Source organism: Musca domestica, unplaced genomic scaffold (genome assembly GCF_030504385.1).
Source record: "Musca domestica strain aabys unplaced genomic scaffold, Musca_domestica.polishedcontigs.V.1.1 12, whole genome shotgun sequence".
In the NCBI taxonomy this organism is placed as follows: Eukaryota; Metazoa; Arthropoda; class Insecta; order Diptera; family Muscidae; genus Musca; species Musca domestica.
Genome location: NW_026712155.1, coordinates 2025283 through 2052018, shown reverse-complemented (window position 1 = coordinate 2052018; position 26736 = coordinate 2025283). Strand labels below are relative to the sequence as shown.

The window sequence follows — 26736 nt, the reverse complement described above, 5'->3', positions numbered from 1 at the left end:
CATGGCTCACAAATCAATTAGAAGACCAAAGTAACCGCCAACAACAACAACGGCAAAAAAACACATTTTAGTGGTGAGGCATTGCCCCATGAACCCCCAACGCCTCCCCTCCCCCCATTCGCGTTTAGCCAATCCAGACGAGAAACGGAAAACCACAAACTTTTAACCATTGCCGATGCTATTATTGTTGGGTGCTGTGGTCGGATGAGGCTAACGACTGTTACAGCCATTGTGTTGCATTTTTTTCTCTCTCCCCTCTCTACGACAACATCATTTCAATCCGTTGTATTTATCCCTCCATCATGAAATAGTAACAGTTTTGTGATGCAACAAAAACAAACCAAGTTCCCCAGCAAATATTGAAAACCTCCATATAAAATTAACACTAGCCTACAGATTTATGGTGGGAAAATTTAACGTTTTATTATGGTTCGAATGGAGTAATGGAACATTCCCATTTATAGGTGAAAAAGTGTAGCGATGCAATCCATAACTCTTATTAGAAAAACCCAAAAAACAATAAGGTTGCCATATTATGAGAATATAGGGAATATGATGATATCAAACCAGCAACATGACTTATGAAATTAATTACATTTACATCGAAACCCTAATTTTTTTATATTTGTATTAATATAATAAAATATATTAAAAATATCTTTATGGAACCCTCCACCATCTTCATAGACATTCTTTTTTTTTCTTCAGTGCCATTTTAAATCCTAGTTTTTTTGTCACTTTGAAAATACCTTTTCACTTTTCTAATCGTGTTTTTCACTTTATGAAGTGGCAACACTCTCCCTCTGGCTGGCTGGTTGGTTGGTTGGTACGTACGTGCCGAAAACCTATTAGGACACTAAACACCAACAACAAGCAGCCAGCCGTGCTCGTGAGAGCTTTAGCTGGAACCCAACAACTGCATGCGAATATAAAAATGCAATTTCACTTACCTAACTTAACCGAACCCCAAATGCATTTCGAAACAAAAACCTAGAATAAAGCCAGTCAACCGGCTGCATGCAACTGACAACAGCAGCAGCAACAACAACAGCAACATGAATGCATTTTATAAACTGGCACACAAAATAATAATAATAATATTGTAGAAGGATAACGGCAGTTATTTGGGGCGAATGACAAGCATGACGGCTGATGACACTTAAAAAACAAACAACTTAAGCCATCCAAATTGGAGAGCATTTTTTGGAGGGAAGCCCTAGGTTGTAGCACAGTGGATTGAAAGTTCAGTCGAGCTCATATGGGTTGTATAAGTTATTAGTGTTGTGACTCATACGGCACATGGAACGTAAATCAAACGTATTTCAAAATTGACACTAAATTTCCGCCAGGTTCCAATCCTTGATTTTGTCAGCGTTTCGAATGGTTTTTGCAACCTCAGCCGTCATAAATAATGGAGGTAGCTTCTCTTCGCTTTGCCCCTCTTGATTTACTCAACGAAGTTAATATTTATTATCAAATGTAGAATCAACTTCGGCCCCGCCCGACTTTTCCTTACTGGTTTTTAAAAATGTGAAAATGTTAATTTACCACACCAGCCATGGGGCGTGTAATTACTAAAGTTACTCATACGCCAACTTCACTGCCATCCGACCCAGTGTCTTGCATAAACAAACACTTATTATTGTAATATACATAAATACCATCACTTACATATGTAAATAGTGAACATTTAGCTAGACACCCCTCGTTGTTGGCGTTGTCGTAGCCCAGTCACATGGATTATGACAATTGAATCAAAACCCAAACAGTTCCTCGAAAAGACATGCCTGCTTGTTAGCGACAGGGGTTGAACTACAAGCGTGTTTCAAAACTGGAAAAGTTCACATACACGAGGCGACAATAATTTGCACTTCATTCGCCGTTCGACGTAACAAAAAAGGTGTAAATTATTCCAAACATCAAAGCTTATTTTGGCGGTCACATGAGGGGGAGTAGCTCTTGGGAAATCCTCTCTTTTTTCGAATATCATAATTAAAAGCCCTTCATTTGCATTGTTTTCATTAAAAGATGCCCTCCATTAGAATGATTGAAAATGTCCTTTGAATGGGGCGGTCTTTTTGGAAATTTACAATAAATCGTTATTAGTCAAAACAAAACCTAAACCAACAACACATTTCGAATGGCTGTGAATGGAGCACGTACATATCTCTTCTAGCCATGAAAAGGCTAGTCTGAATGACTGACTGACTGCAAATTACCGATAATGGACTTGTGTTCTTTGTCCATGTATGACAATGGCAAACACACACACGCACTCACATCCACTGCAGTTGTCCACGCTTGAGTGACATGCCAGAATTATAGATAGACTCCAGCGAATAAAGAACACTCAAAACCGATGGAAACTCACGTAAATGTTACAAGGCATCACGTGAATTTTTCAAGACCGAATGACAAACCAACGAACAAAAAAAATGCTCCGCAAAACCCGAACATCAGCCATGAATTCATTCCTCATGCAAGGATGTGCAGAAGCCCATGAATGCGGATGAGAATGTGAAGGTGAATATAATAGTTATTGTTGTTGTTGTGAGTTTTCTCAGTGGTGCTGTTCCGTTTTTTTTTTTTGGATGTTCGAAAAAATACAACAAAAAATACATATGACAATAGCGAATGCAGATAGAGATGGAGCCAAAAATTTCACAGCTTTTCAGCCAAACTCAATGGAATAACTAAACCCTTGAAGACAACGACCAGGTTTCCGAACAATAGCTGAATGCCGTGCCACCAGTAACCAACCAAATTGTTTGGTAGTTCGTGTGGAAACGAAGAGACTGTTTTAGAAATGATAGCATCAGACCAAGTTCTTGTTATTGTTTGTAACTAACTTGGAGGTCTTTTATTACAGACTATGTAAAAGGTTATATTTAAATATCCCTTCAGAAATATGATTAAATTGAAAAGACAAATCAATCAGACTTGGGAGAAATAACATTCTTTAAATTTCTGACATACTCTGAGTCAAAAATATCCTGACAAAATATAAAAAGAGGCAGTTTGAAAATGGTTACTAGATTCCAGTAAAAAAAAAACCAATAATGTGTTCATTAAGTTCGTTTGACCTACAAAACAACATCCTAATCCCGCATTTAACATGGGCAGATAATACGAATATCTGTTTCTGGAACACCGAATGGGGGAGTTGAGCAGGTTATCTTCTGATTGATTGTAAAGCACAGCATGCTTATCAGCTTGTACGTGTGTTGGCAAACTCTTTATTTTTGTTTCACCGACACGGTGACTCGAACCAGCAGGACATTTGGGGTCAATCTAGGGGTGTCCGTCCGTTTGTCTGGTTGGGTCCCACGATTATTCTCGAAGGGAGTATCCGATTTGGTTCAAACTTGGTACATCGTAATATTATTATCAAACTTAGATCGAGAGTTAGGGATTCTAATAATTTTGTCAGTGCTAAATCAGGTGCGAAAAAGGACAATATCGGTTCACTCCATCAAGTAACTCCCCCACAAAGGGTCAAAATTTGGAATAATTATAACTCTTATAAAATGTGATTTAAGAGTCCGATTGTCTTCCAATTACACACAACACAATATATTTATTAACCCATGATCTGGTGTGAAGATGAAATGTATAGGTCCACTCCTTCTGATAGCTCCCCACAAAGAGTTGTGAAATTAACATTCGATTCCATTCATACTTGGTACATCTCAATATTTCTATCAACAAAAAATCTTTTATAAAGATGTTAGAGATCGGATCATTCCTTCTGGTACCTCTCCCATATAGGGTTCAAGATTTGAAAAACAAAACGCTCAGAGAAAGCGAAATAAGCATCCAACTCTCTTTCACACATCCCCATATTTTTATTGACACAAGTTAAGATGGAACATATCGGCCCAATAATTCTGGTATCTCTCCCTCAAATGGGCCAACATTTTGATGATACAATGTGAAATAAGCATCCGATTTAAGTTTTACACATTCTCATATTTTTATTAACACAAGATCTGCTGTGAAAAGGCTAGATATCGGCTCTCCCCCTCTGGTACGAAAGGTCACAATTCTCGATATTTATATCTCTCATAACTTGCGAAAAAAAAGTCAGCGATTCATCTAAAACATGATATATCTAAGGGTTCCCTTAGCCAGATATAGCAAATATGGATTTTATCGGCACACTCTTTCTCGTACCTCCCCAAACAAAAGGAAAATACATGTTCTTTTTTCTTTTAATTATGCACTTTCCAATATTTTTTAACAATAACATCACAACATTTTCCAAAATTTATCACATATCTCTCATAGAGAGATGGACGTACTTGGGCCCACTCCTTCAGAACCTCCCCTATAAATGGTCAACAGTCTGAATAATCATATCACAAGTCGAAATATAACACAACATGTCGGCAAAGCCGACTGATACTAAGAATAAGTTTAGTTATCACGTACATTTTATGGGAATAACTCATTATTTCTGTCTTTACTGGTAATGCTAAGGGTAATGTAGTTGCCATTATTAGTAGGGCTAATAGTGGCACATTTTTATATACTCTTCATTTTATAATCCTATAAAAACTAGCAAGACATTCAACCACATTCTCATCTTCTCTATGAGTATTCATCATCTCATAAAGAGGCATATAGTCCCTATCCCCATTCGATTCTATTTGGAGTTTCTGTTAGAGAAATTAAGTTTCACAACTTCTTTGGTAAATTTATTTTAAAGTGATGACAACTTGCCTGATTGTGTACGTGAGCCCATCGTCCATTCGCACACACACACACACATGTAAATAAAATACAAATGCCCCCCATCAACAATGCCTTAAAATATGCAATCAATTTGATTAATGTTTTTGTTTTTTTTTTCGAACAAGTGTTCTACATGATGTTGGACTCCACTTCGCTAACCCCTGCACACAAACATTCGTTCGCATCAGTATGTATTTGTATGTGTGCTCCCATCACTTGTACCCTTTTATGGGTTTCCTTTACAGGATGACAGATGTTGAACATTGCCAAATACTCGAGACTTTTGAATGGTGATTTAATGGCGAAACGGCCAGTTGAAATTGACACCAACAACAGCAGCAACAACATTTCGAATGGTCATTGGGATTTTTGAATGGAATTTTTATGACCCTTGAACATTTATGAGCCACCATCGAGAACAATGCTGGGGGAGAGGCTAAATTTAAATTTTAACCAAAAAAAGGGGATTTGAATTTATTCCTTTTTGAATTTTTATTTTAATAAACAAGCCCAAGGTTAATGATTCACAAGTCCAACAGATATTTCTGGCAATTAATTTTTTGCAATTTTTTTGGGTAATACCATCATCACCATCCGCCATTACACAGCCAACCAAACAAACATTTGCCAAACAATTTCGGCCAAAAGTAATCATAACGATGGCTCAAAATTATTCCTTGGAAAAAAGAAGAAGAAGTAGAAGAACAAACTACAACAACTAAAACAAATAACCATTCAAACATTAACTGTGATGTGTCTGTCTAAAAGGTTTTGTTTCACAAACAACAAATTAACCTTGACATTGATGCCGGTGACGATGCCGATTGTTGAAGACAATTCCATGGCACAGACCTTCAGTTTTTGTTTTCATGTAAACACATTATCCGAACAAAGAATTGTCTAAAATATATAAACGAAATATTAGACAGTTTTGTAATTAACAGCGATATCTGCCTCATTTTGGATGTTCGCCACGGAATGAGTTATAGTTTTTGTAGCAGTGAACGTTCTTGGTTTGACTTTAAATCCATGTTTAAAAGGTAGACCATTCGAACAAAATGAGTTACAGAGTTATTAAGGGAGAGAGAGAGAGAAAATATTCACCCCCTAGGACAATTGGTACTTAGAAGGATCTGGCCACATTTTAAGCAATGGGCAATTTTGGTTTGTAACCGATTGGAAAGCATCTGGGAAAAAATGCCGCACATAGAGGTGTTGATATATTTATTATGGTCGATGATGTTATTCCCAAATTTCTAATATTTTCCAAGTTTCCTACTTTTCTACCGTGTCAAAACAATTCCAACTAAGCTGATTTTTTTTCGTGTGGACCACATTAATAGGTGTACCTGATAACCCCAAAATTTGTAACGATTACTGCAATTCGTTACTGGAAGTCGTCTATTGACACAAAAATTCTGCCAAAGAGAGCGATTTTAGAGAACAATTTTGGACAATTATTTCACTGAGAGTTTGCATATTCTTGCTGGACAAATTTCTTCTTGCAATCACTTGCAGCTCGCCTTCTTCTCCTTCCGGTGATTTATATTTGAACAAGAGATTTAAAAACATTCTTAGTTTGGAAATCACAAGCGCATATTTAATACGGCCAAAACGTGCCTCATTGAAATAACGGTTTTCAACCCTAGGTATCTTTGGGCCAAACTTGGTACATCGTAATATTATTATCAAACTTAGATCGAGTTCGAAGTTGGGCAATATCGATCCACAACTTTTAGTACCTCTCCCACAAAAAGTCCAAATTTTTTAAAACAAATGTTTTACTGCACAGAAAGAGAAACGATAATCCGATTTTATTCCAACTTTGTAAATCCTAATATTAGCGTCTGTGATAGGTTAGGTTGGAAAATGGATAGTACCGATTCACTCCATCAAGTACCTCCCCCAAAAAGGGTCAAAATTTTGAATTATAACTCTGATAAAATGTGATGTTAGTGGTCGATTGTCTTTAAATTTCGCACATCCTATTATTTCTATTAACACAAGATCTGTTGTGAAGATGGAATATATTGGCCCACTTCTTGTGGTACCTCCCGCACAAAGGGTCAAAATTTTGAATATTCATGAAGCTCATAAAACTCGAAATTAACACCCGATTGCATTCAGACTTGGTATATCCCGATATTTTCATCAACACAAGATGGTAGAGATCGAACCATTCCTTCTGGTACCTCCCCCACAAAGGGTCAATGTTTTGAATAACCAAAACAATTATAAAATCTAAAATAAGCATCCGGTTCTCTTAAAATTTCACACATACAAACTAATATTAATAATAATATTTATTTAGAACCGATACGGAATGGACAATATTGACCCATTCCCTCGGGACCTATTACCATAGAAGGTCAACGATTTGAATTATCATAACAGAAGTCAGAATATATTTAAATAATCGAACATTACTTGTTTTTTTCGGTTCATTTTTAATTTCTGACAAATCAGCTGATTGCTTGCAAGTTTTTGCAGGGATTTCGTCTGTTTATTTTTCACAGTTTTCTTGCAAAAGAGAGTAAAACTGCATTACTCTCCGAAAGAGATTGCTGCATAATTTCTGCATTAAAATTTACCAGGCACACCTAATTTCATTAAAAACTAATTGGTTTTGGTAGTCTAAGTGATTCAAGGCTAAAAACTAAGGTTTACAACATCACTTCTTTTTTTGGCTTAGAATGGATGAAATCCAATAAAAGGATGAGACGTCACATACCCATGATGTCTGTTTCCCATTGCCATATCTAAAATATTAATGGAAAACGTTAGAAAAAACAGTAAATAAACATTGGGCCATTGGTTTGGTCCCCGAAATCAATGAAAAACGAAACAACAAAGCTGGGCAGACTAAGGAGATGGGGATCATGGATTCAAAAGGAATCATAATAATAACAACAATGAGACAATTTCCCACAATTGGAGGCCACACTCGTCAATAAAAGCACTTATCGTTAGTTTTCTATTTCATCATCCTCCCGTTTCTATTTCCTTTTGGTCTGAAACAATTTAAGTTTTTAAAATCATTTTCGTGTCTATTTTAAAAACTTGACTCGGCTTTGTGGTTTGAGGAGGAACATTGTTTTCCTTTGATGGTCTATGGCATGATGCTGTCTCCAAGTGTATGGGGTTACAGATAGTTGATAGAATAGAAGCTATACATCCCTAGTGAAAGTTTATGCATTTTGTAAAAGTTGCTTTTCTTATGCACATGACCCTGCGTGAGTGGAAACGAAACAAAACAAAATGTAACTCACACATGTTTAAAGCAATTTCCCAAGTAAACACTGCCAACATTTAATTGAAAAGAAATATAAAAATGTCTTCCTTCCTCATTTTTTTTTTTTTTTTTTTTGCTTTTTTTCGGAAAAGTGAAGTTAATTGATTTTGACCCATTTAAAAGTTTTCTTTGTGGTTTTCAAGAAACACCAACATCATTTACACGATTACATCAGATTTCCTTCTGCCGCATGACTTTCTGGGCAGAAAATTTTCTCCTCTAGCTGATGGAGGCGTTTCTTGTTTCTTCTCCATGTTCGTGGAATTAAATTCCACAGCTGCCTTGGCAATCTGCGAACGCAATTACATTTTTGCATTAACAGTTTATTGCTGGGACGAGTTTATTAACTCGCCACATTAGGATGGGGAATACTATTTAAATGTAAAAAAAAAAAAACTAAAATAGAACATTTGATATTAGAATAAATTCCGCGTCCACAATAGAAAATTATGGGAGGTCTGTGCTAAAGATTTTCTACCAACACTCCACCCGTGAAGATGTTCAGCCGCGAAAACCATGTGACAAGTACTAAACTCAGCTACCAGCTATGCATTGTATTCAGCCTAAACAATAGGAACAAAGAAGTACAGTTCTAGTTCCCTAAGGCTCGGATGCAAAGGCGTTTGGGTGCTTCTTCTTATGTGTAACCCATGATTCGTGTACATACAATATATAAATATATATTTTGACAATGAATTGTTCTCAAATGAATAGTTTTGAAAAAATATAGACAAATGATTCCACAAGATAACCTTCTTATTTCTACCATGGATGGAAATACGGCTTGTTGCAGTAAAGGTATTATCAGACGAAATGGGTTTTACATATATGCTGTCATTTTTATTATCCGTGTGTACCTATGTCAAAATTGCGGAAATATCGTCCATGTATAATACGATATGTGCAACCGCTACTACATGTGGAAAATTTAACATTGCATATGTCAAAAATATTTCGTCTAATAGAGCCTTATAGAATCACTTATGAATTCAATTGATAATTATTTCAAGCGGCTTTTTTGATTTAGAAAAGTATTATTTTAACACCCCCTTCTCCCCAACCACACCTAATACACACCCCAACCCCTGCAAGTCTAGATTTTACACAACAAATACAAATGACCTAACAATTGCAATAAAATTCTAATTCAATTTACAGCCATCCAAACCGCCGCTCCTCGGTGCGCATTGCGAGTGCCAACAACAAATCCCAGCTGGAATTCTTCGGCAGCAAAGGAAGTGGCAAGGGGACGAGTCTCGCCACGACAATGCAACCTTTGCGTTTCTCATTACGTCGTAATCGACGTGACGATGGCATGGATCACGGCGAGGGAATGGGTATTGCAACAATTGGTATGGCCAATATGGGCAACCACTATCATCAGCACCAGCAACAACAACAACAGCATCAGCACCAGCATCATTTCAATGGAACCTGCGAACAGGGAACCCAAACGCCAACTTCAATTAGCCGTGAAACGAGGCGAAATCGAAGACTGAAAGTATTTCGTTTTAATTTCAATAAAGTTGCAACGCCCGCCATAAATTTACGGTAAGTTGACGCGTATTAAAATTGCGAGCTATTCGCCAGTTTTTTCATGGAATTGAAAGATAGAACTGTTTAGATCATATTTTTTGAAAGAAAATCTAGGCATTTTATTCATTTTTCCCGCTGTTTAACTGATTTTAAAAATGAGGAAAAATATTGAATGAATGAAAACAACTTCTTGCATGAAAAATTTAACAAGAAGCGGGCATCAGGACTGTATTTCTGTAGTTTTACGAAGCTATTCTACCTCCTTATTGTACCATGATGGACCCTACAAAGCATATAAAATTCTAAGACGATCTAGTGATATCGATTTGTCTGTCCGTCTGTCTGTTGTAATCACGTTATCTTTCGAACGAATTGAGATAGAAGGCTAAAATCTTGAATACATGCATAGTTTACCAGTGGGCAGATTAAGTTCGTAAATGGGCCATATCGGCCCACGTTTTCGTATAGCTCTTAATAACAGTACCTCCAGATATTCGGTATTTTTATGATTTTAGCGACAGTATTTACCGAAATTATTTCATATTTACAGTTCGTAATGGGTACTGCAGCCTATGACAAAATTTTTTGTATGCAGTTCCACGTTTTTGTATAGCCCCCATATAACAGTACTTCCCAAAATTCGGTATTTTCATGATTTCATCGACATTAATTACCGGAATTATTTCAATTTTCGTATTTGAAGTTCGTAGTAGGTACTGCAGCCTATGACAGAAAATTGTCTGTGTAGGTCCACGTTTTCGTATGGCCCCATATAACGGTACCTCCTGATATTCGGTATTTTAATGATTTTAGCGACATTATAAATAGAATTTTTTTAAAGTTTCGCATTTGAGTATTGTAATGGCTTTTGAAAAAAGTGGCCTATGCAGGTCCACATATAACGGCTACATTCGGTATTTCCAAGATTTTAACAGAATTTTTAACGGATTTTACTTTTTTGAAAAAATGGTGGAGGGTATTTAAAGTTCGGCCCGGCCGAACTCACAGCTTTTTTACATGTTGCATTTTTAGTTTTGTTGCATTTTAACAAGTTATTCCACTAGGTGAAGTTCTTCCGATATCCCACATTTCCCACAAATATATCACGTAAAATGCTTGTTTTTTGTTCTTCTTGCAGCTTCCTCAACAATCGTAACAAGCGCAACAGCCTCTCCGCCAATGCAGTTGCCACCGAACAGAAGGCTACCAAAGTATTGGGTCTGGTGTTTTTCACATTCGTTCTGTGCTGGTCACCGTTCTTCATATTGAATATAATCTTTGCCGCCTGTCCCGAGTGCGAGGTACCCGAGCATGTGGTCAATACCTGCCTGTGGCTGGGCTACGTATCCTCTACCATTAACCCCATTATATATACAATATTCAATCGAACGTTCCGGGCGGCATTTATACGTTTGCTCAAGTGTAACTGTGAGAGGTAAGAGGGATTGTTTTCCATTGAGTGTGACGTTGTTGTCGCTGTTGCTTTTTTAAGAACTTCCATTTATTGCTGGTTACTAATGCATGCACCGGTTTTGTATTTTTTTTTTCATTGCAGATCTGGCCGCCCAACTCGCTATCGTTCGGTCACCGAAGGACGCAGTGCATTGAGTTTGTGTGCACCCTCCGCCTTGCCATTGGCCATATCATTCCAGGGCGCTCCCCTAATGGCGGCTGGCCCCACCAACTCCTCGTCCAGTGGCAATGTGGCAACACCATTAAGCGAATTTCGTGGCAGTTACACCATAACTGATGATGAATGTTGATGTTGCCGTTGACAGGTGAAGCTTAACGGCCAAAAAACACCAAGAGTGATGTAAATAAGGGAGCGGAACACTCAAACATCCATACATATAAATTCATAAACATATATCATTCATAAGGATTATGTTGTGAATTTATGCATACACAGGTATACTGAGGACAATGGATACATTTCAAAAGCAATAAATGTTGCATCGGTTCTTGGAAAGTAGCAAAGAATGAATTACGTTTCACTAACCGAAGTATGTATCGCACGGTATTGTAAATATAGAAATGATACAAATTCTATTCCATTTGATTTACGAAATCTGTAAAATGTAGGCCTAAGTAATTGTTTAAACAATCTAAGCTATGTGTTGTTATAAGTTTACATATGTGTGAGTAATTTAAGTATTGTAAAGAAGATTTGCTTAAGATTAAACTAAAGAAATAGAAAAATAAACTGTCGCCTATTGCAGGGATGGGCACACATACACAAACATCCGTCAGATGTATACAAGTCAATGCAACGTTTTTAACTCTTTTTGAAATTTCCCGAAAAGTAAATGGTAAATTTTGTAAAAAAAAAAAGATCACTAGAATAATGTCAGGTCAGGGCTCTTGAGCAAAAATACAGCATCCAGGAAATTTGTATAGACAAGGGTCATAGACAAACAAAGGTGTAGACTAAAAAGTTGTCTTATCTATAGAGGTCGTTCATTCTGTAAGATTCCATTCGCTATTCGTCTATTCGCTCAATTCACTCAATTAACAAAAATATTATTTTAAGAGTGGTGTCCATCCCCTGCATCTGGTAGTACCTACATTATAGTTAAGTAGTCGTAAATACATACACACATATGTTTGTAGTAGTGTCGAAAATACAGGGTGTACCATTCAACCTAACCTAAAAATAATGTATGAATAAAAAAATTAAAATAAATGTTGATTTTAAAATTATAAAAAACACGTGTTTGTTTTCATTTTCGAATATCCTGACACAGGTATTAAAACCCCGATATTTCAACCATGTTTGATGTTGCGCTGACATAGTGCACAGTGATCTATGCATATAAGAATTTTTATAAAAATTTAATGTTTTTGAGATGTGACACTCCTCGAGTAAATGAGCGACATATCCAGTGTTAAAATGTATTCAGGGCGCCGCACATTCTTCACACACAGATGTTATATACTTAAATATATATGTGTCGCCCGGAATTGAAGCAGCTTTAGAATTGCCCTCAGTTTTAGCTAACATTAATGGTTGCAGGGACATCGTCACACAAGACAAATGTGAGAAACTGAGACGGAATGCCATCAATTAGACATGTTTATCCGCCAATAACAGTAAACATTCCATTATTTGCCAAGGACTCAATTGGCCAGTGGTTGAGTAATAAAAACCAGCATAAACAAAGATGTTCGCCATTATGTGTTACACACTGGAGAAGTGCAGAATGTCATAGTACGGTACTTAATGGGTACTGGCTCAACGTTGTCAATTGGCAAGTGAATGTCCTTAAAGTAGGAGACAATTATTTTCTTGTGGTTTTCGTTTAATGTTACATCGTCCCACACGCTTCGGTTACTATGCACAACACACACACACAAATAAAAATGTGTGAGCATCTAAGTAGAGCAATTTGTCCGAGTTTGCACACGATTCACTCCGAAACACGGCATTAATGTGCATTTCTAATATTAAACAAGTAATCAAAGGTCGACCTTGTGATGCCCTACAACTCTGTAATTTCTGTTGACACAATACACTTGAAATAGAATAAATATATTGGGTATATAATTCGACAACTTAAAATCATTCAATGTTATTTCTCTTTTTTAAAGCATTTCATGTATATCATGTTTATACATGTTTTTGACCCATTTAAGGCTTAAGACAATGTCACATAGTCATGCAAAGGGGTTAACTTGGATTTTAACCGTACCCACGAGACCATGTAAGTTCTCGTTGCAGTTGACCTATATTTACTCAGTATTTGTTAAAGTTGCTTCAACACAACTATTTATCGATTTCCCTATAAAAATACAAAAATACAACTTACATATTTGCATCGTTTTTAAATTTCGAAAAAGTCTCGAATGTCTACACTACAACAAAAATACATTGAGTTTTTTAATTTTTATTTATCATTTGTATTTTTACAACTTATATGTATAGTATACTATAACTAACATTTTTAGATGTATTTTAATTTCAAGTATTCCATATTTGAACACTCCTTTCTTCAACCAAATTATCAAAAAGCTGAGTAATTTTCCTAGCAAACAGAACATTTCTAAAAAGTGGGTGTATTTACAGTCAAGTAAATTATATGGAGTTAAATGACAAAATGGGGTATATTTAAAAAAGATGATTCCTTATAGTTATCTTAAAATGTGTTTGAATTAAAACTACGACAATTGTGTAATGCTACAACTATGAGCGAAAAAACATCAATAGAGCTAATCCGAAAAAATGTCCATATTGATATGATGACTCCCGTCCAACAGCATGTTATGCATAGTGGCCCCTTTTTAATTTTTCAACAGAAAATCCATATCATTTTCAGTCTTTGTTGTGGCCATATATTGATCCAGTTCCTTATCGAGATCTTCTTTGTTTACTGCTTCCTTTGTTGTTTTACCTAATGGGGAAAATGAAACATATTTTCTATTAACTGAGAAATTTGTTGGTATTTTTATGGAATTGTTGTTATCCTGTCGTGCCAGTTTAGTTATCATCCGAAACGGAATGTGTTACTCACGTATGGGTCGTTTTTACCTTGAGAGCGTTGACCTCCTCGGCCTCCAGTACGGCTGCGACTACGACCACGTCTGCTGGAATTGTTACTACCTTTCTGGGCGCTGTTAATACCACGGCGACGTTGTTGACTGCGACCTCTTTTGGGTTGAGCTTGACCACGTCCTCCTCTCTGTTGTGTTTGGCCCCTTGCTATGCCCTTTTTCTGTTGTGATTGTCCTTGTCCATTTCTTGTCTGACCTACCTGACCCTTGCGTGTCCGAGAGCGAGAGCGTGAACGAGATCGTGGATTTTGACCATTGGTAGCACGAGTTATAGATCTAAAAAATAAAAAATAGTTAATCGTTAATCGTCGGCAAAGATATTCAGAAAAAGTACTAACCTGGATCGTGGACGACCGTTGCTTCTTGCTGTCGTGTTCGCTGAGTTACGTCGTTTTTGTATGCGTCCCGTTTGCACACCTCGTACTGATAGACTAGCTGTCCGACGTCTATTTCTATTTTTTTGGTTTGGGGCATTGTTAGCTTCCCCTGGTCGCACACCCAAACGTGCTTTGATGGGTAAAGCTGATTTCTTGGCAACTGTGTCACGACCCCGGTTACGACTCAGCGAGCGAGAACGAACAGGATTACGACTTCGACTTCTGGAGCGTCCACGTGGTGCAGGTGCTGCTGCCGCACCATTATTTTGGCGTGACCGAGAACGACCACGACCGCCGTTCTCTTGAATTCGAGTACGAGAACGACTACGGCGTCGGCCGTTAACCAAAGATCTGCCTCTATTATCTATAACGCCACCTCGTTGTCTCTCTATACGTCTTCTAGCAACACGTTGTGCTGCGCCACCAACAACGGGGCGCCTTGGGCCCAATCGATTGGCTAAATTGCCCGAAGAATTCGAACGACGCAAGGGTGCAGGCGAGGCACGTCTCTTTAAAATTTCTCGGTCTGCATTCATCCTATTTTTTATTTGGTGAAGAATAATTGTTGTTTATGTTTTAGTATTTGTGTATAAACCATGAACGGGGAGGAGGCGGGAGATTGTTTTCAATTGAGCTATTTAATGTTAGGATGTTGTGGAATGTTTGTACATTATCTCCCGAAATGTACGCTTGTTTCATGTTTAGTAGTGGCAGAAGTTAAATAAAAGAGAATTGGTTCTTACGTTGCAATATTGGACAGGCTATTTGTCCTGATGGGCTTGCCGTTGGCGCCAACACGCAGCGCTTTGACGCTGCCACGTTTGATTCTCCCATATGCTCCGCCTCCAGTTCCTCCACCGACGGTTCGCATACTTCTCTGTAAGATTCACACGCAATAATGTGTGAAGAAATATGAGTTTTATTATATGTGTTGCTAGAGTATGTCCGGATGTGGGACTTTATTGTCCGCATACAGTTTTTCATTCTATCATCTCTGTCAACATTATAGTTACTTGGCCTTTACCTAACCCAATTCTATTTGATTCGTTTTGTTTGGAAGCATTCGCTTTGGTATTACTACTCGTTAGTTTTGTCTTATTTAGCTACATGCATGAGAATATGGACTATATATTCTTCAATCTCTTATATTCCCCTTCTCCACAAACTCAAGAAGTTAAACCGATATTGAAAATGCAGTAAACTGTGTTAACAACTGCAGTGCGCTGGTTGATGCCATCAATATCGTTATTAACATTTTGATCACTCAATGCGTTTTGCATCTCCTAATTATTTCAGCATGTTTTCCAGGCTGTTAGGACGAGGAAGCAATTATAAAATAAGAATCCAAACTGAACTGTTTCCTCCGGTTGCACAGGTCGTTTTGCATTAATCGTACTTGATTGACATTTATTCCTTCCTTCGTGGTTAAAAAACTTGTCTGCATTCAAGGTAGTGAAGTTGTAATGGTACTGTTTGACAGGAACAACCTTGAAGCAATATTTCCAATGATTCCAAGTGGCGACACAGGTATAACGGCATGTAGTGACATGAAATGGTAGTATTGGACAGGAACAACCTTGAAGCAATATTTCCAATGATTCATAGTGGCCACACAGGTATAACGGCGTGTAGCTGCTGACGATTTGCATCCAACGACAGGTAGTAGATTAGGAACCAAGGCTTCGTAGATTAAAAAATATCGTAATCTTGCCATCAGCCCGTGCGGCAACAAATTTTTACACGAAAATCCCATGGTAAGTGGAATATACACTTTTTTCATCAAATCTGCACCACGACATGTCTTCAGCAGCGTGTGGTTTGGCAATTAAGCGAGAATTATCAAAAAATACTTCAAGGCAAATCCGTTCATTGCCAGGCCTAAGACCATATCATATATTACTCATGGGCAAACTTTAGGTAGATTTTTGAATTCATACATCTTATTGTTGATTCCAATGTACAAGATAGTCGCCAGCTCAGTTGATACAGTTAAATTATTGTGGTTCCAGAAGGGGCTAATTGTGGCAGCTCTATGGGAGTTGAACTCTTGACTAAGCTAATCGAAGACCTGATCAATAAGCAACAGTTGGTGATGTGAATTCTTTTTTCTACATTAAGCTGTATATTTATCGATACTTGTCCAATAAAGGGTATTCATTGAGCTAGAGATGTTTCAGCTTCCAGTCGAGTATACATAACATTCGTTCTTTTTGGATTTTCTTCCTCAGATTTATTTGTCGGTATACCAATTTTATGATTCATGCTTTACGAAAATCATAGGCCTTAATTACAGCTTTGGGAACAGCATTCTTAAGCATTTAATAAACCCCACTGGCTTTCCCTTAGAAATTTGAATCAAAAGTACTTAACGAGTTTTTCGGAAATCATTTGTCTCTTTAACATTCTTAAGTAGGAATAGAATTGGGTATTTAGGTCAACTAAGGCAACAAGCTTCATCTTCTTTGGAAAATTCATTCTTGTCTGTTCAAAAGAATAGACATCCCTTTCGCAGAAAATGTTACTTTCTTTCATGGGATTTTGAGCATATCCGTAGTTGTATGCTTATTTAGGTTGTTTAGAAATATATTTGGAAAACGTACTCGTTTCAATTTCATAGCAGTTTGTAATTTGTGTTTCCTCTGTAGTTCGGCCAGCAGACGTTGGTTGGCTCGGGATGTAGCTTGGTCTACTCGAGGCATTGCTCGTTCAACACTTCGACTACGACTACGAGCAGGCGCAACGGTGACTTTAGGTTGCGTAGTTATGGCAGTAAAACGTTCATTTAAAGATACGCCCGTTGAATTGTTTACGTGTATTTTACATAGAGTCGAAGTCATATTTTTTGACTCGAATAGTAACTGATTGTTTGTCGAATCTAAAAAAGGAAGATAATGTTGATTAAAACGTGTTTAAATGCATTACTTTGGTCTCGAGAGAAAATATGATGAAGCCGTACTTTCAATTGGTTTGGTTTACTTGTTGTTTCTATCTGATCTACATTTCGAAGGTTTCATGCGTCTGTTTGTACAAACCATGGAACAATAAGCAGGTAAACTATTGAAATACAGCCCTAAAACTAAGACTGTCTTCTTTCATAATTATTCAAAATTTAACAAATTTCCCATTTTTAAAATGTACTAAAATGTAAGACAAATTAATCTAATGCCAGGATTTTCTTTCAGAAACTGATTAAGATCTCAAATAAATTTTCCTCAATGTTCGTTTCAAACAATCATAAATTTTGATATATTTTGTATTTTTTAAAATCATAGAAAAACACAAACACAAAATTGGCAGAGTCGGGAACACTCAGAAAAATAGTAATCAGCTTTTTATTGTACAATGGAAAAAATTTTGCTTCAAATAGGGTTCGTTAAAGGACAAGCAGAAAGTAGACGACTCCCGCAGACTTTTATTTTGAATACTTCTGACAGCCCTGTATAACAAAAATGTTGTTGTACGTACATTACATTCAGTGGCAAAATCCACATTTTGGAAATAAAATATAAGTTTTTTTGATAAAAAAAAATAGAAAAAAGAGTTATTTTTTTTCTTCAGGGTGGGCCAAATGATTTAATTAAATATAATATTCCGTACCGTACTATGTACCGGAAATATATATGCATTTGTCCTTCAATATTTGCAAAATATTCGACATATTGTTCCCAAAACAAGAGATTAGTCATAATTTATTTTTTGGAAAATAATGTCTTAAAACAAATGCGAAGCAAATGCATTTGAGGTTAGCTCGTCGTCCGTCTTTGTGCCCGATATGTATCTAAAAATAGCATCATGTGGAGTAAAAGCAGCTTAACATACCTTTTAATACAGCGTCTGGCAAGTGATAAATATTTTGTCTGTTCTTTTTCTATATATTTTATATATTTCACAATATTATTTTATTTTCACGATTTTAATTTCAAGAGAACCGAAAATACGACTTCTACCTTGTGTGTGTATATGCGAATGAAGCCGAACAGAAATGCCAGTGTTAATCAAATTGAAACTGACGGCGGTAAATAAAAATCACACAAGACTTTGTTGTGGCGAAATATGAATGTGGTACACATTATTGATCAATACTATATGGAAACTTGTTTATAAATAGTCATGAAAACGGAAAATTATTCGTAGCGTTAAATCGAACAACAACAAAAAAACCTAAAATTGTATGTGCTCATGCTAATGCATTGGAGGATACATAACTTTATTAAAAACATCTTAATTTAGTTGCTTTCAATGTTATTGTCAATTCATCTTGTGTAATATATTATTAAATATATAGTAAAATTAACTCCATTACTATATTCGAAAGATGAGTAGTAGTAGTAGTTTTAGAGCAGTCATGTATAGGAGTTCTTGGAACCGTCAATAAATTGTTAATTTTTTCATATTTTGTTAATTTGTTTTAGTGTTTAATTTTAAGTAAGTTTTAAGATTAAGGACATTATAGAAGGATACATAGAAGTTTTTGGAACCGTCCATGGACCTATCGGCTAGGTTTCTGTACAAATTGAAAATAAATAAATAAATGAATGGCTTATTTCTTGTAAAAGTTATAAATAAATACGTTTTCTTTATTCTACGATCAAAATTGTTATCGCGATCTATTACTTTATGTTAATATACTAACATGTCGAAAATTTAAGACCATAAACAACATTTTTTTGCACATTTCGATGGACGAAATTTTCATTCTACTTTAATTTTCATTCTGTTTTTAAAAAATACTAGGCAGCCTAGGCAGTGAAGAAGACAATTTGGGCTGTATGTATATAAGATACAACTCTGATTGAAGAAGGAAATTAATACAGGGGATATGAGCTGGAAGGGCATCGACTGAATGGTAAACACTGTACCGCATTTACATAACTCTTTAAAATTCCATTTCTAAGAATATCTGTTCGCCCATAAGTCAAGCAATTGAAGGGAATATCCCTTTTTTTCTTAGATCCACTCATAAATCTCTACAATTTATTTTGACAAAAATAAACCTTTATTGTTTGTGAGATCACTATATATACTATATTATACCAATATGATAGCGCAAATATAGATCAATATAATGCACTAACATATTTCAGAAGCGATAATTTTATCTTCAAGTTTGTATATCTATATACATTTAAACGTAAGATAAGAAAGATAAAAAACAGTGACTGTGTCTTTTCCGATAGTAGGGTAAATCTTAAGAATAATTACAATAATATTAAAAGTGCGTTGAGACTCTTCATCTTTTGTGCCTTACTGCACAGGTTTGTTGGCATTGCCCTTTTGCGTCGGTGTAATACGAATTTCATTCAGCTCTAAACGTAATGCATCGACATGCTCAAATAATTTTTCTTGGGCTTTGTGGTACTGTTCAACTGTGGCTTCCAACGCTTGAATTCTTTCTTCTTGCTGTTGTATAATTTGTAGCAATTGTGCTCTATCGAAATGCGCATATTTGTTATTTTCAGAATTTGCATCCAACTCCGCACAAGATATCTCAGAATCCGTTGACAATTGATTGTTTGATGTTACCCCCTCATCGTATTTACTATCTGGCTCTGTTTCAAAGGTTAATGACTTCTCATCCTTGTGATCATTGTTTCCCGAAGACCAGTCGGATTCGAAAACTTCTTCCGACATCAACACCTCAACATCCGAATCCGTTCCAGAATAGGTGGGCTTATGTTTACCGTGGTATTCCGAATTTATTAGCATAAGGACCTCTGTTGATTCATCGCAATTGCACAAGCGTCTTGACTTGACTGGCTTTCGAAGAAGAGTGAAGTCTCCGTTGCCATCTGAAACATCGACTGCTCTAAGAAAGACCTCGTCCCCTTCTTCACTTTCTAAGAACTCCTGTTCGTCTATGTTATCATCAGGGGAGAAATGTAAGTCGTCATTGGCGTAATGCGAATCCAATACGCATATATCCGTATTGTTGGTACTGGCTGAGCTGATTGTACTCTCCTGAAGCGGTCCTTTATATGGATTACTTGGAGTCTCCACCACTTCTATGCTTTCCGATTCATTGTTGGGCGAATTGTCTTTGCTGTTGAGTGGAGTTTTGTATTGTTCATCTTTTGTGGACTCATTGTGCTGGAAATGGTCGAAACACATTGCAAAATTCAATTGCAAGTCGACGTCATCCATGATGCTGGAATGTTTTATCCAATTTAAAATACTTTTAGAGCACTTTTCACAACATTGTTATTGTTCCTTAACCGAGTGCATCCCTCCTTCCGAAGTGTATTTTTTCTTTCGGAGTTGTTTCATTCCGAATAGAACTGGTTCAATGAAAACTTTCCATAAACGGAACTATCGGAACTAGACCCAGATTTGTAGTAGGCCATGTCTTAATATAAAGTAAAACATGCTTTGTTAGAAGAATACCGGTAGCAGCATCGACACAGCTACTGGGACAATGAACTGTCAAACTAATTTTGGAATTGAAAATTTTAAATGAAGTAATATTAAAATTTTGAAATTTTTTTTGAAAAATGCATGTCATATCAATCTCCGATTGCATCGTATTGGGAAACATATAGAAATCTATTTATATTCGAAAAACGTCACAATAATACATTTTGACATTAAATTTTGTTGTCGGCTGGCTTGGAAGAGGGGCCTTATAGTAGGGCCATGAGATGAACAAATATCAATTAAAGTGTAAACTAATTTTGACATTACATGATGTTTTTAAAACATTCAGGAATGATGTTTTTAAAACATTGTGCCATAGAACGAAAGATAATCAAACAAAAAATAAAACATCTGTGGCATGGTAGATGCATAAACTGGGAATGTTGATAAGTCAAAAGTTTAAAAAGGTTATTTTTTTCACAGAAATATGTTGGAGGTTGTTATGATAAACATTTTTCAACAATTTTAACGAAATCGCATAATTTTTCATTCAAAAATTTCACTTGCACATTTGGCTTAATCGTTTATTGTCCCAGCACCTTTATTCTTCTACAATGGATTTATAAATATAAATTTTGACAATAATATATTGTCAAAATAATATTTTTTTCTACCATGATAAGGGATTAGAGCGAGTGGAAAATTCGACTTCAATCAAACTAGTTTTTAAGACGTCGCTTATCGCCTTTTTGCCAAATTTGTGTGAGCACACATTAAATAATAGTACGAACTTGAACTTCCCTGAAGAAATCGAGAAAAACAGCAAACAAAAATTTATTTGCTTGCATTCGTTTATTTTAACAATATTAGAGTAGATTGGGGCTCATACTAAAACTAGTGATACATGTAAAAATATCTACATACATATTAAAACTATGTACAATTTTTAATGCACATTTATATATTAATTTAAGTATTAACATCTTAGCACCTAAATTGAGCGATTCAGTGGCAAAGAGGACTTAAACAATACATGTCTAAATAAAATTCTATTCTTTTCATTCGTAAATACGTCATCGTAACAAAGGGGAAGCGACAGTGATCCATATGTAAAAGTTGAAATCAATATGTATAAACAGAAAACTTATTTTCTATTAGTAAATATTTCTTTACTAGACAGCCATTTTAGGCTTGTGTGCCTCAGCGCGTTTACGCATTTGCTTCAAGCGTTGGTTGCAGTAGACACGAATGAAAATGGCAACGAACACAACCATAACTCCCAGAATTCCCAAAACAGAGATGCTGTGATGATAAATGAGGCAGGAAAGTAAGATAGCTGTGGCCTGAAAATGAATAACAATAGATAAAAACAAATCGTTTGCAAACACCGACAAAGAATTTGAAACAGATCACCGTTCAATGGATTGTTTATTTACCTGTCGCAACGTCATTATTATGGTAAACACAACTGGTCCAAAGACTGATATTGTGTAGAAAATAAACAATTGGCCCACTGCCGAACTTATTGACAGCACAACAATATCAAACACAAATTTTGGGTGCTATAAAAGAACATTATTAAATTACTCGTTTTCTGTTGATATTATTTAAGTAAACTTTACCTCCGTGGCAAATGTAAGGGAGTCCATGAAACCACCTTGTACACTTAAGGAAGCAGCTGTAAAAATTGTCGAAAATAAATTCACTCCACACATCATTTGCAGCGGAGTCATGGCGTATGCCTTAAATAGGTCACCTTGCCAATTGGCAGTAAAACTATCAAAAATCATGTACATTGCCAGCAGCACAATCCCCGTCATGGTGGTGACACCATTCGATTTATCGCTATTCGCAGAACCCATCATGAAAAACACCATACCCAACGATATAAGAACTGCAGTAAAATATTCGTAACATTGGTACTTATTTTTAGACAGTATTTTGCCCATCAACATCACAGGTATTATTTTACAGGACTTGGCCAACACTTGGGTGGGGAAGTTAACGAACTTTAAAGCCTCATATTGGAACCAAGCACTCATAATATTCGAAAACGATGCAAACGAGTACTTGTAGAGTGGAGCCCTATGTCGCGTCATTGGTCGTTTATATTGCAAAACGATGGAGGCGACAATAAAGGCTAAAAATCGATTAGAGAATACTAAAAATTGCGAATCCTTAAAATGAGATTTCACTCCTTCGAAATTGTAGTATTCCTGGGTCATTATTTTTTCCTGCAGTACACCCCAGGTTAAATAGGACACCATCAGACCACCAAAACACCAAATCAGTAAAATAGCCTCTTGCGATGTAGTTCGCTTTGGGGGAGTAGACTTTTGGGCGGGTGGAGATGGTCCAGCCACAACCGATTCCACGCCCGCTTTTTGCAACGGCTCGTCGCGTTCCCCATCGAAACCTGTATTTCCATTGATACACATGCTAACCGCAGCATGTATATAAGTTTTATCTAAAGCAATAAAAACCCATATGCTGATTATAACGACATAAAAAATATGAAGTAACATACCACTTTTTTCCAAGTAATTTGTGCGCTGTACATATTTGTAAATGAGAAAACCAGGAACAAAGACGCAGCTATATCCAAAACAATTAACAAGTAGTTTTAAAATCCATGAGTATTCCTTAGCTTGGGCATCCACCAGTTGTGACAAAGTCCTGTGTGTATCATAATTTCCACCTAAAGCTGTTCTCAGTATATCGGAAAAGAAATGGATTACAAGTAACGTCAGAACGAAGAACCCGCTAAAAAAACAAATATACAATTGATATATGCAATCCAATTACCTATTCAAAGGCCCAGTCAATCTTACCATATTATTATATCAGGCGCCCTGTTAGACATGTTTGAAAAGATTTAATAGCCTGATACTTGTGCCTGTTTCTTGTTGTTGCCTCTGGTTACACGTACTGGCGGCTCAGGCGTTTCAATAGTTGAGTTAGTTTATCTAATTAATGCTGACTTGGGCAATCGCCTCAGGCCTTTCATATTTCGCATGTTCAGCTATTCTTAACTCGTTGTTGTTCTTTTGGTCAGAGTCAAGAGGTTGTGACTTGTTGGTGTGTTGTTGTAAGAAAGTTCATTAACCGCTTTAAACAAAAATCGATTAATAATTTATGAATCTATTTTCAACAGTTTACTCTCTACTTCTCAAAGCATAATGCGTCTACATATGTTTATCTCTAGTTTGGTAGGGCATACCAGTAGAGAATACGTGAATGTTGGCAGCAAGGTAGATCTAACAGGTAACCGCATCGGCGAATTGCTACAACAAAGCAACTTTTGTGGTCCCCTCAAATGTCAAAATTGGCATCTAAGGCGAAAAACATAGATTCGCCATGACATTTAAATGTTTGTTTACATTTCATTTTGTGTCCCTCTCGTCGTAAACGAACGTCGCAATAAAAGTTTTTATTGTAAAACAAATAAGAGTAAAATAAGTATTAATTGTAGTATTGCGATATTTTTTAAACAAAGAAACTTATAATGACTATATTTTACTGGTTTAAACCGAAAGTTTTCCGGAACTGCAAATGACAAGAGTTTAATTCTTGCACTACTTCCCGTGATGTGCTTTGGGAATCTTAGATGTTGAGGCTAACTTAATTCTTAAAGCTGCACTCCATTCTAACCTCCTTCCTTTATGTTCTTTTAATTTTTTACTGGTTTCACTCTTAACTTACTCTTAAATTATTTGAAATATTATAAAAAGGTACTTTTAGGGAAGACAACATAAACAAATTTGTTGTTGCATTCATTTAGGGCGAATTCTTCATTACAACAATTCGTTTTGACATTTAATGGTGCCGTCAGCTGGGCTGATGCGATTACCTAGTACATCTACCTTGGTTGGCAGTCTTCAAACATATGTTTTTCTCATTGACGTTTGAGGTTGCCGCGTCAGCACCACAGCTGATAGAAACATTGTCTGTCAAAGAAGATTTTGTTTGGTATCAATCCATGGTAGAAGAATACAGGTAGTCGCATCGACACATCTGCTCGGACAATGAACTGCCAAACCGACTTTGCAATTGAAAATGTTGAATGAGAAATTATTACAATTTGTAAAAATTGTTGAAAAATTCAATTCTAAAACCTCTGATTTGCGTCGTATAAAAACAACAATCCACTTATTTTTCATAAAACATTTTAAAACATTGACATATCAATGTTCCCAAGCGTTGATGCATCTACCTATATTCTTCTATCATGGTATCAATTGTGGCACACTCAGAATAATAAAAATGTATGTGTGTACGCGTGAAATGAATAAAAAATTCTATTCATTTGCAGCCAAAAAATAAGATCTGCTCGTTAATGAGCATGGTAATATTAAGAAGGCCAAGTCATATAAAAGAAGCGTATATACCTTTTAATTTTTTGTAATTTACCTTTTGAAATTTCAAGGTTTATTGGGTCTTGATTGGGGCAAAATATATTGAAAAAATAGTGTTATTTCACAATGGCCCGTCTGCAAGGAATATTGACCTATAACTTTAAATTTAATGTTGTTTTTTATAGACACAATTATTGTGAATGGGTTAGCCGAAAGAAATTTGTATGTAGAGGTACTTTTAATCCGGATACAATTTTGTATCAAAAAGTACGTATAACCCATGGTACAATAAGGTACAGGTTCGTAAAACAACATAAATAAAGCCCTGATGCTACGCCCGCTTCCTGTCAAATTTGCATACAACAAGTTGTTTCCATTTATTCAATATTTTTCTCATTTTTAAATTCAGTTAAACAACGGGAAAAATTAATGAAACGCCTGGATTTTTCTTTCAAAAATATCATCTAGACAGTTCTATCTTACAATTCCATGGTAAAACTGGCGAATAGCTTTAATGCGCATCTCACAATTTACGCGTCTTCCAATCATTGATTTTGAAAATATTCTGTTTTTATTTTTCAAAACAATAAATACATACACAAAATTGGCAGAAGTCGGGCACACTTAAAAAAAATGTAATCAGCTGGTAGCTCTACGTTACCTTTTTATTGTACCAGGGTATGTATACCCATGGTATTGTACCATGGCATATACCTAAAATTGTTTATCCGGGTTAACCCTGTAAAAGTTGTATCCATGGTATAAGTACCAGGTAGCAACATAGGCGAAAATTACAACAAAGCAACTTTTGTTCGAACTTGATATATCAAAATTGTAAGCTAGGCGAATTTACTTGACATATAAAATTTGAGGCAAATTGTTCTGCACCAATCAGAAAATTTAATTTTGAAACTTTGAAAAATTTGGTTTATTTTTCAATTTCTATTAAATTTTGCAGGGAAATGTTTTATTGTTGTGACTCGTACAGTTTAGGCCGGTCCTCGATATGAGAGAACTCGATAAAAGCAAATGGTATATAAATATTGGGGTGAATACCGCGTGGAATGATAATCTCAGTTGGAACAAATTCAAAAAGAATTCGGAGAACTCAAAATAAGGCAAGAAATCATCAACCCATTAAAAATGTACGCACTATATAGTGGATTTGTATGAACTTTTTGTGCGATGTGATTGTAGAAATTTACAAAAGTTTCAAAAGTGAAATTTGAAAGAATCTAGAGTTCTTCACAACATCTCAGGGATTTAAAGAAAATGCCCGAGCCCCAAATCATGAATTTAAAAAAAATTCTTCCGGTGTTAAATCGTAGATTCTAAAGAATATTTCCGAGTCCGACTTTGTTGAATTTTAAAGAGAGAGATCATTAATTTCTCAACATTATTGTTTTTCAAATGAATGGAATTGTTTATTTAATGCCTTTAAGAATTCAAGTCGGAGGAATTTAAGATATATAAAATCACTGACCGTCCATATGTCTTTAGTTTAAGATTAGTCAAATAAAAAATTTTACAATTGGCATCATAA

At 36.0% G+C, this 26736-nt stretch overlaps 3 protein-coding genes across 4 annotated transcripts in view; 1 reads left to right on the top strand and 2 right to left on the bottom strand.

The window, feature by feature from the left end:
• Positions 1-12263, top strand: part of LOC101887956 (5-hydroxytryptamine receptor 2A) — a 98397-nt gene extending 86134 nt beyond the window's left edge. Inside the window, exons 7-9 of the mRNA XM_059118062.1 lie at positions 9185-9577; positions 10701-10997; positions 11118-12263. Coding sequence (XP_058974045.1) covers positions 9185-9577; positions 10701-10997; positions 11118-11325 — 898 coding nt within the window. The 3' untranslated portion in view covers positions 11326-12263. The remainder of the gene's footprint in view (positions 1-9184; positions 9578-10700; positions 10998-11117) is intronic.
• Positions 12264-13430: 1167 nt separating this feature from the next.
• On the bottom strand, positions 13431-18470 carry LOC101901627 (serine/arginine repetitive matrix protein 2). Of its 2 annotated transcripts, none has more exons than XM_005181041.4 (6): positions 18307-18470; positions 17088-17362; positions 15231-15364; positions 14449-15024; positions 14071-14386; positions 13431-13950 (listed from the first exon to the last, which is right to left on the bottom strand). In XM_005181041.4, exons 2-6 carry the CDS (start codon positions 17322-17324, stop codon positions 13927-13929), a joined length of 1287 nt encoding a protein of 428 aa, XP_005181098.1. In that variant the 5' UTR covers positions 17325-17362; positions 18307-18470; the 3' UTR covers positions 13431-13926. The 2 variants fall into 2 exon arrangements, with proteins under 2 accessions (XP_005181098.1, XP_005181097.1); XM_005181040.4 differs by having other exon boundaries at positions 14088-14386.
• Positions 18471-21629: 3159 nt separating this feature from the next.
• Positions 21630-24091, bottom strand: LOC101901463 (adenosine 3'-phospho 5'-phosphosulfate transporter 1). Its single transcript, XM_005181039.4, has 6 exons — positions 24005-24091; positions 23670-23946; positions 23366-23601; positions 22461-23305; positions 22275-22400; positions 21630-22181 (listed from the first exon to the last, which is right to left on the bottom strand). Exons 2-6 carry the CDS (start codon positions 23699-23701, stop codon positions 22011-22013), a joined length of 1410 nt encoding a protein of 469 aa, XP_005181096.1. The 5' UTR covers positions 23702-23946; positions 24005-24091; the 3' UTR covers positions 21630-22010.
• Between the last annotated feature and the right edge of the window lie 2645 nt (positions 24092-26736).

What these genes read in the sequence shown, in the direction of transcription:
- LOC101901627 (XM_005181040.4), bottom strand. Translation starts at nt 17,324, where the DNA reads ATGACTTCGACTCTATGTAAAATACACGTAAACAATTCAACGGGCGTA. An exon ending in CTGCTATGAAATTGAAACGA is followed by an intron (nt 15,365 to 17,087) that starts GTACGTTTTCCA and finishes TGAATCTTACAG; the next exon opens with AGAAGTATGCGAACCGTCGG. An exon ending in AGGAGGTCAACGCTCTCAAG is followed by an intron (nt 13,951 to 14,087) that starts GTAAAAACGACC and finishes TTTCCCCATTAG; the next exon opens with GTAAAACAACAAAGGAAGCA.
- LOC101901463 (XM_005181039.4), bottom strand. Translation starts at nt 23,701, where the DNA reads ATGTCTAACAGGGCGCCTGATATAATAATATG. An exon ending in AAATTACTTGGAAAAAAGTG is followed by an intron (nt 23,306 to 23,365) that starts GTATGTTACTTC and finishes TTATTGCTTTAG; the next exon opens with ATAAAACTTATATACATGCT. An exon ending in TAATAATGACGTTGCGACAG is followed by an intron (nt 22,182 to 22,274) that starts GTAAATAAACAA and finishes ATTCATTTTCAG; the next exon opens with GCCACAGCTATCTTACTTTC.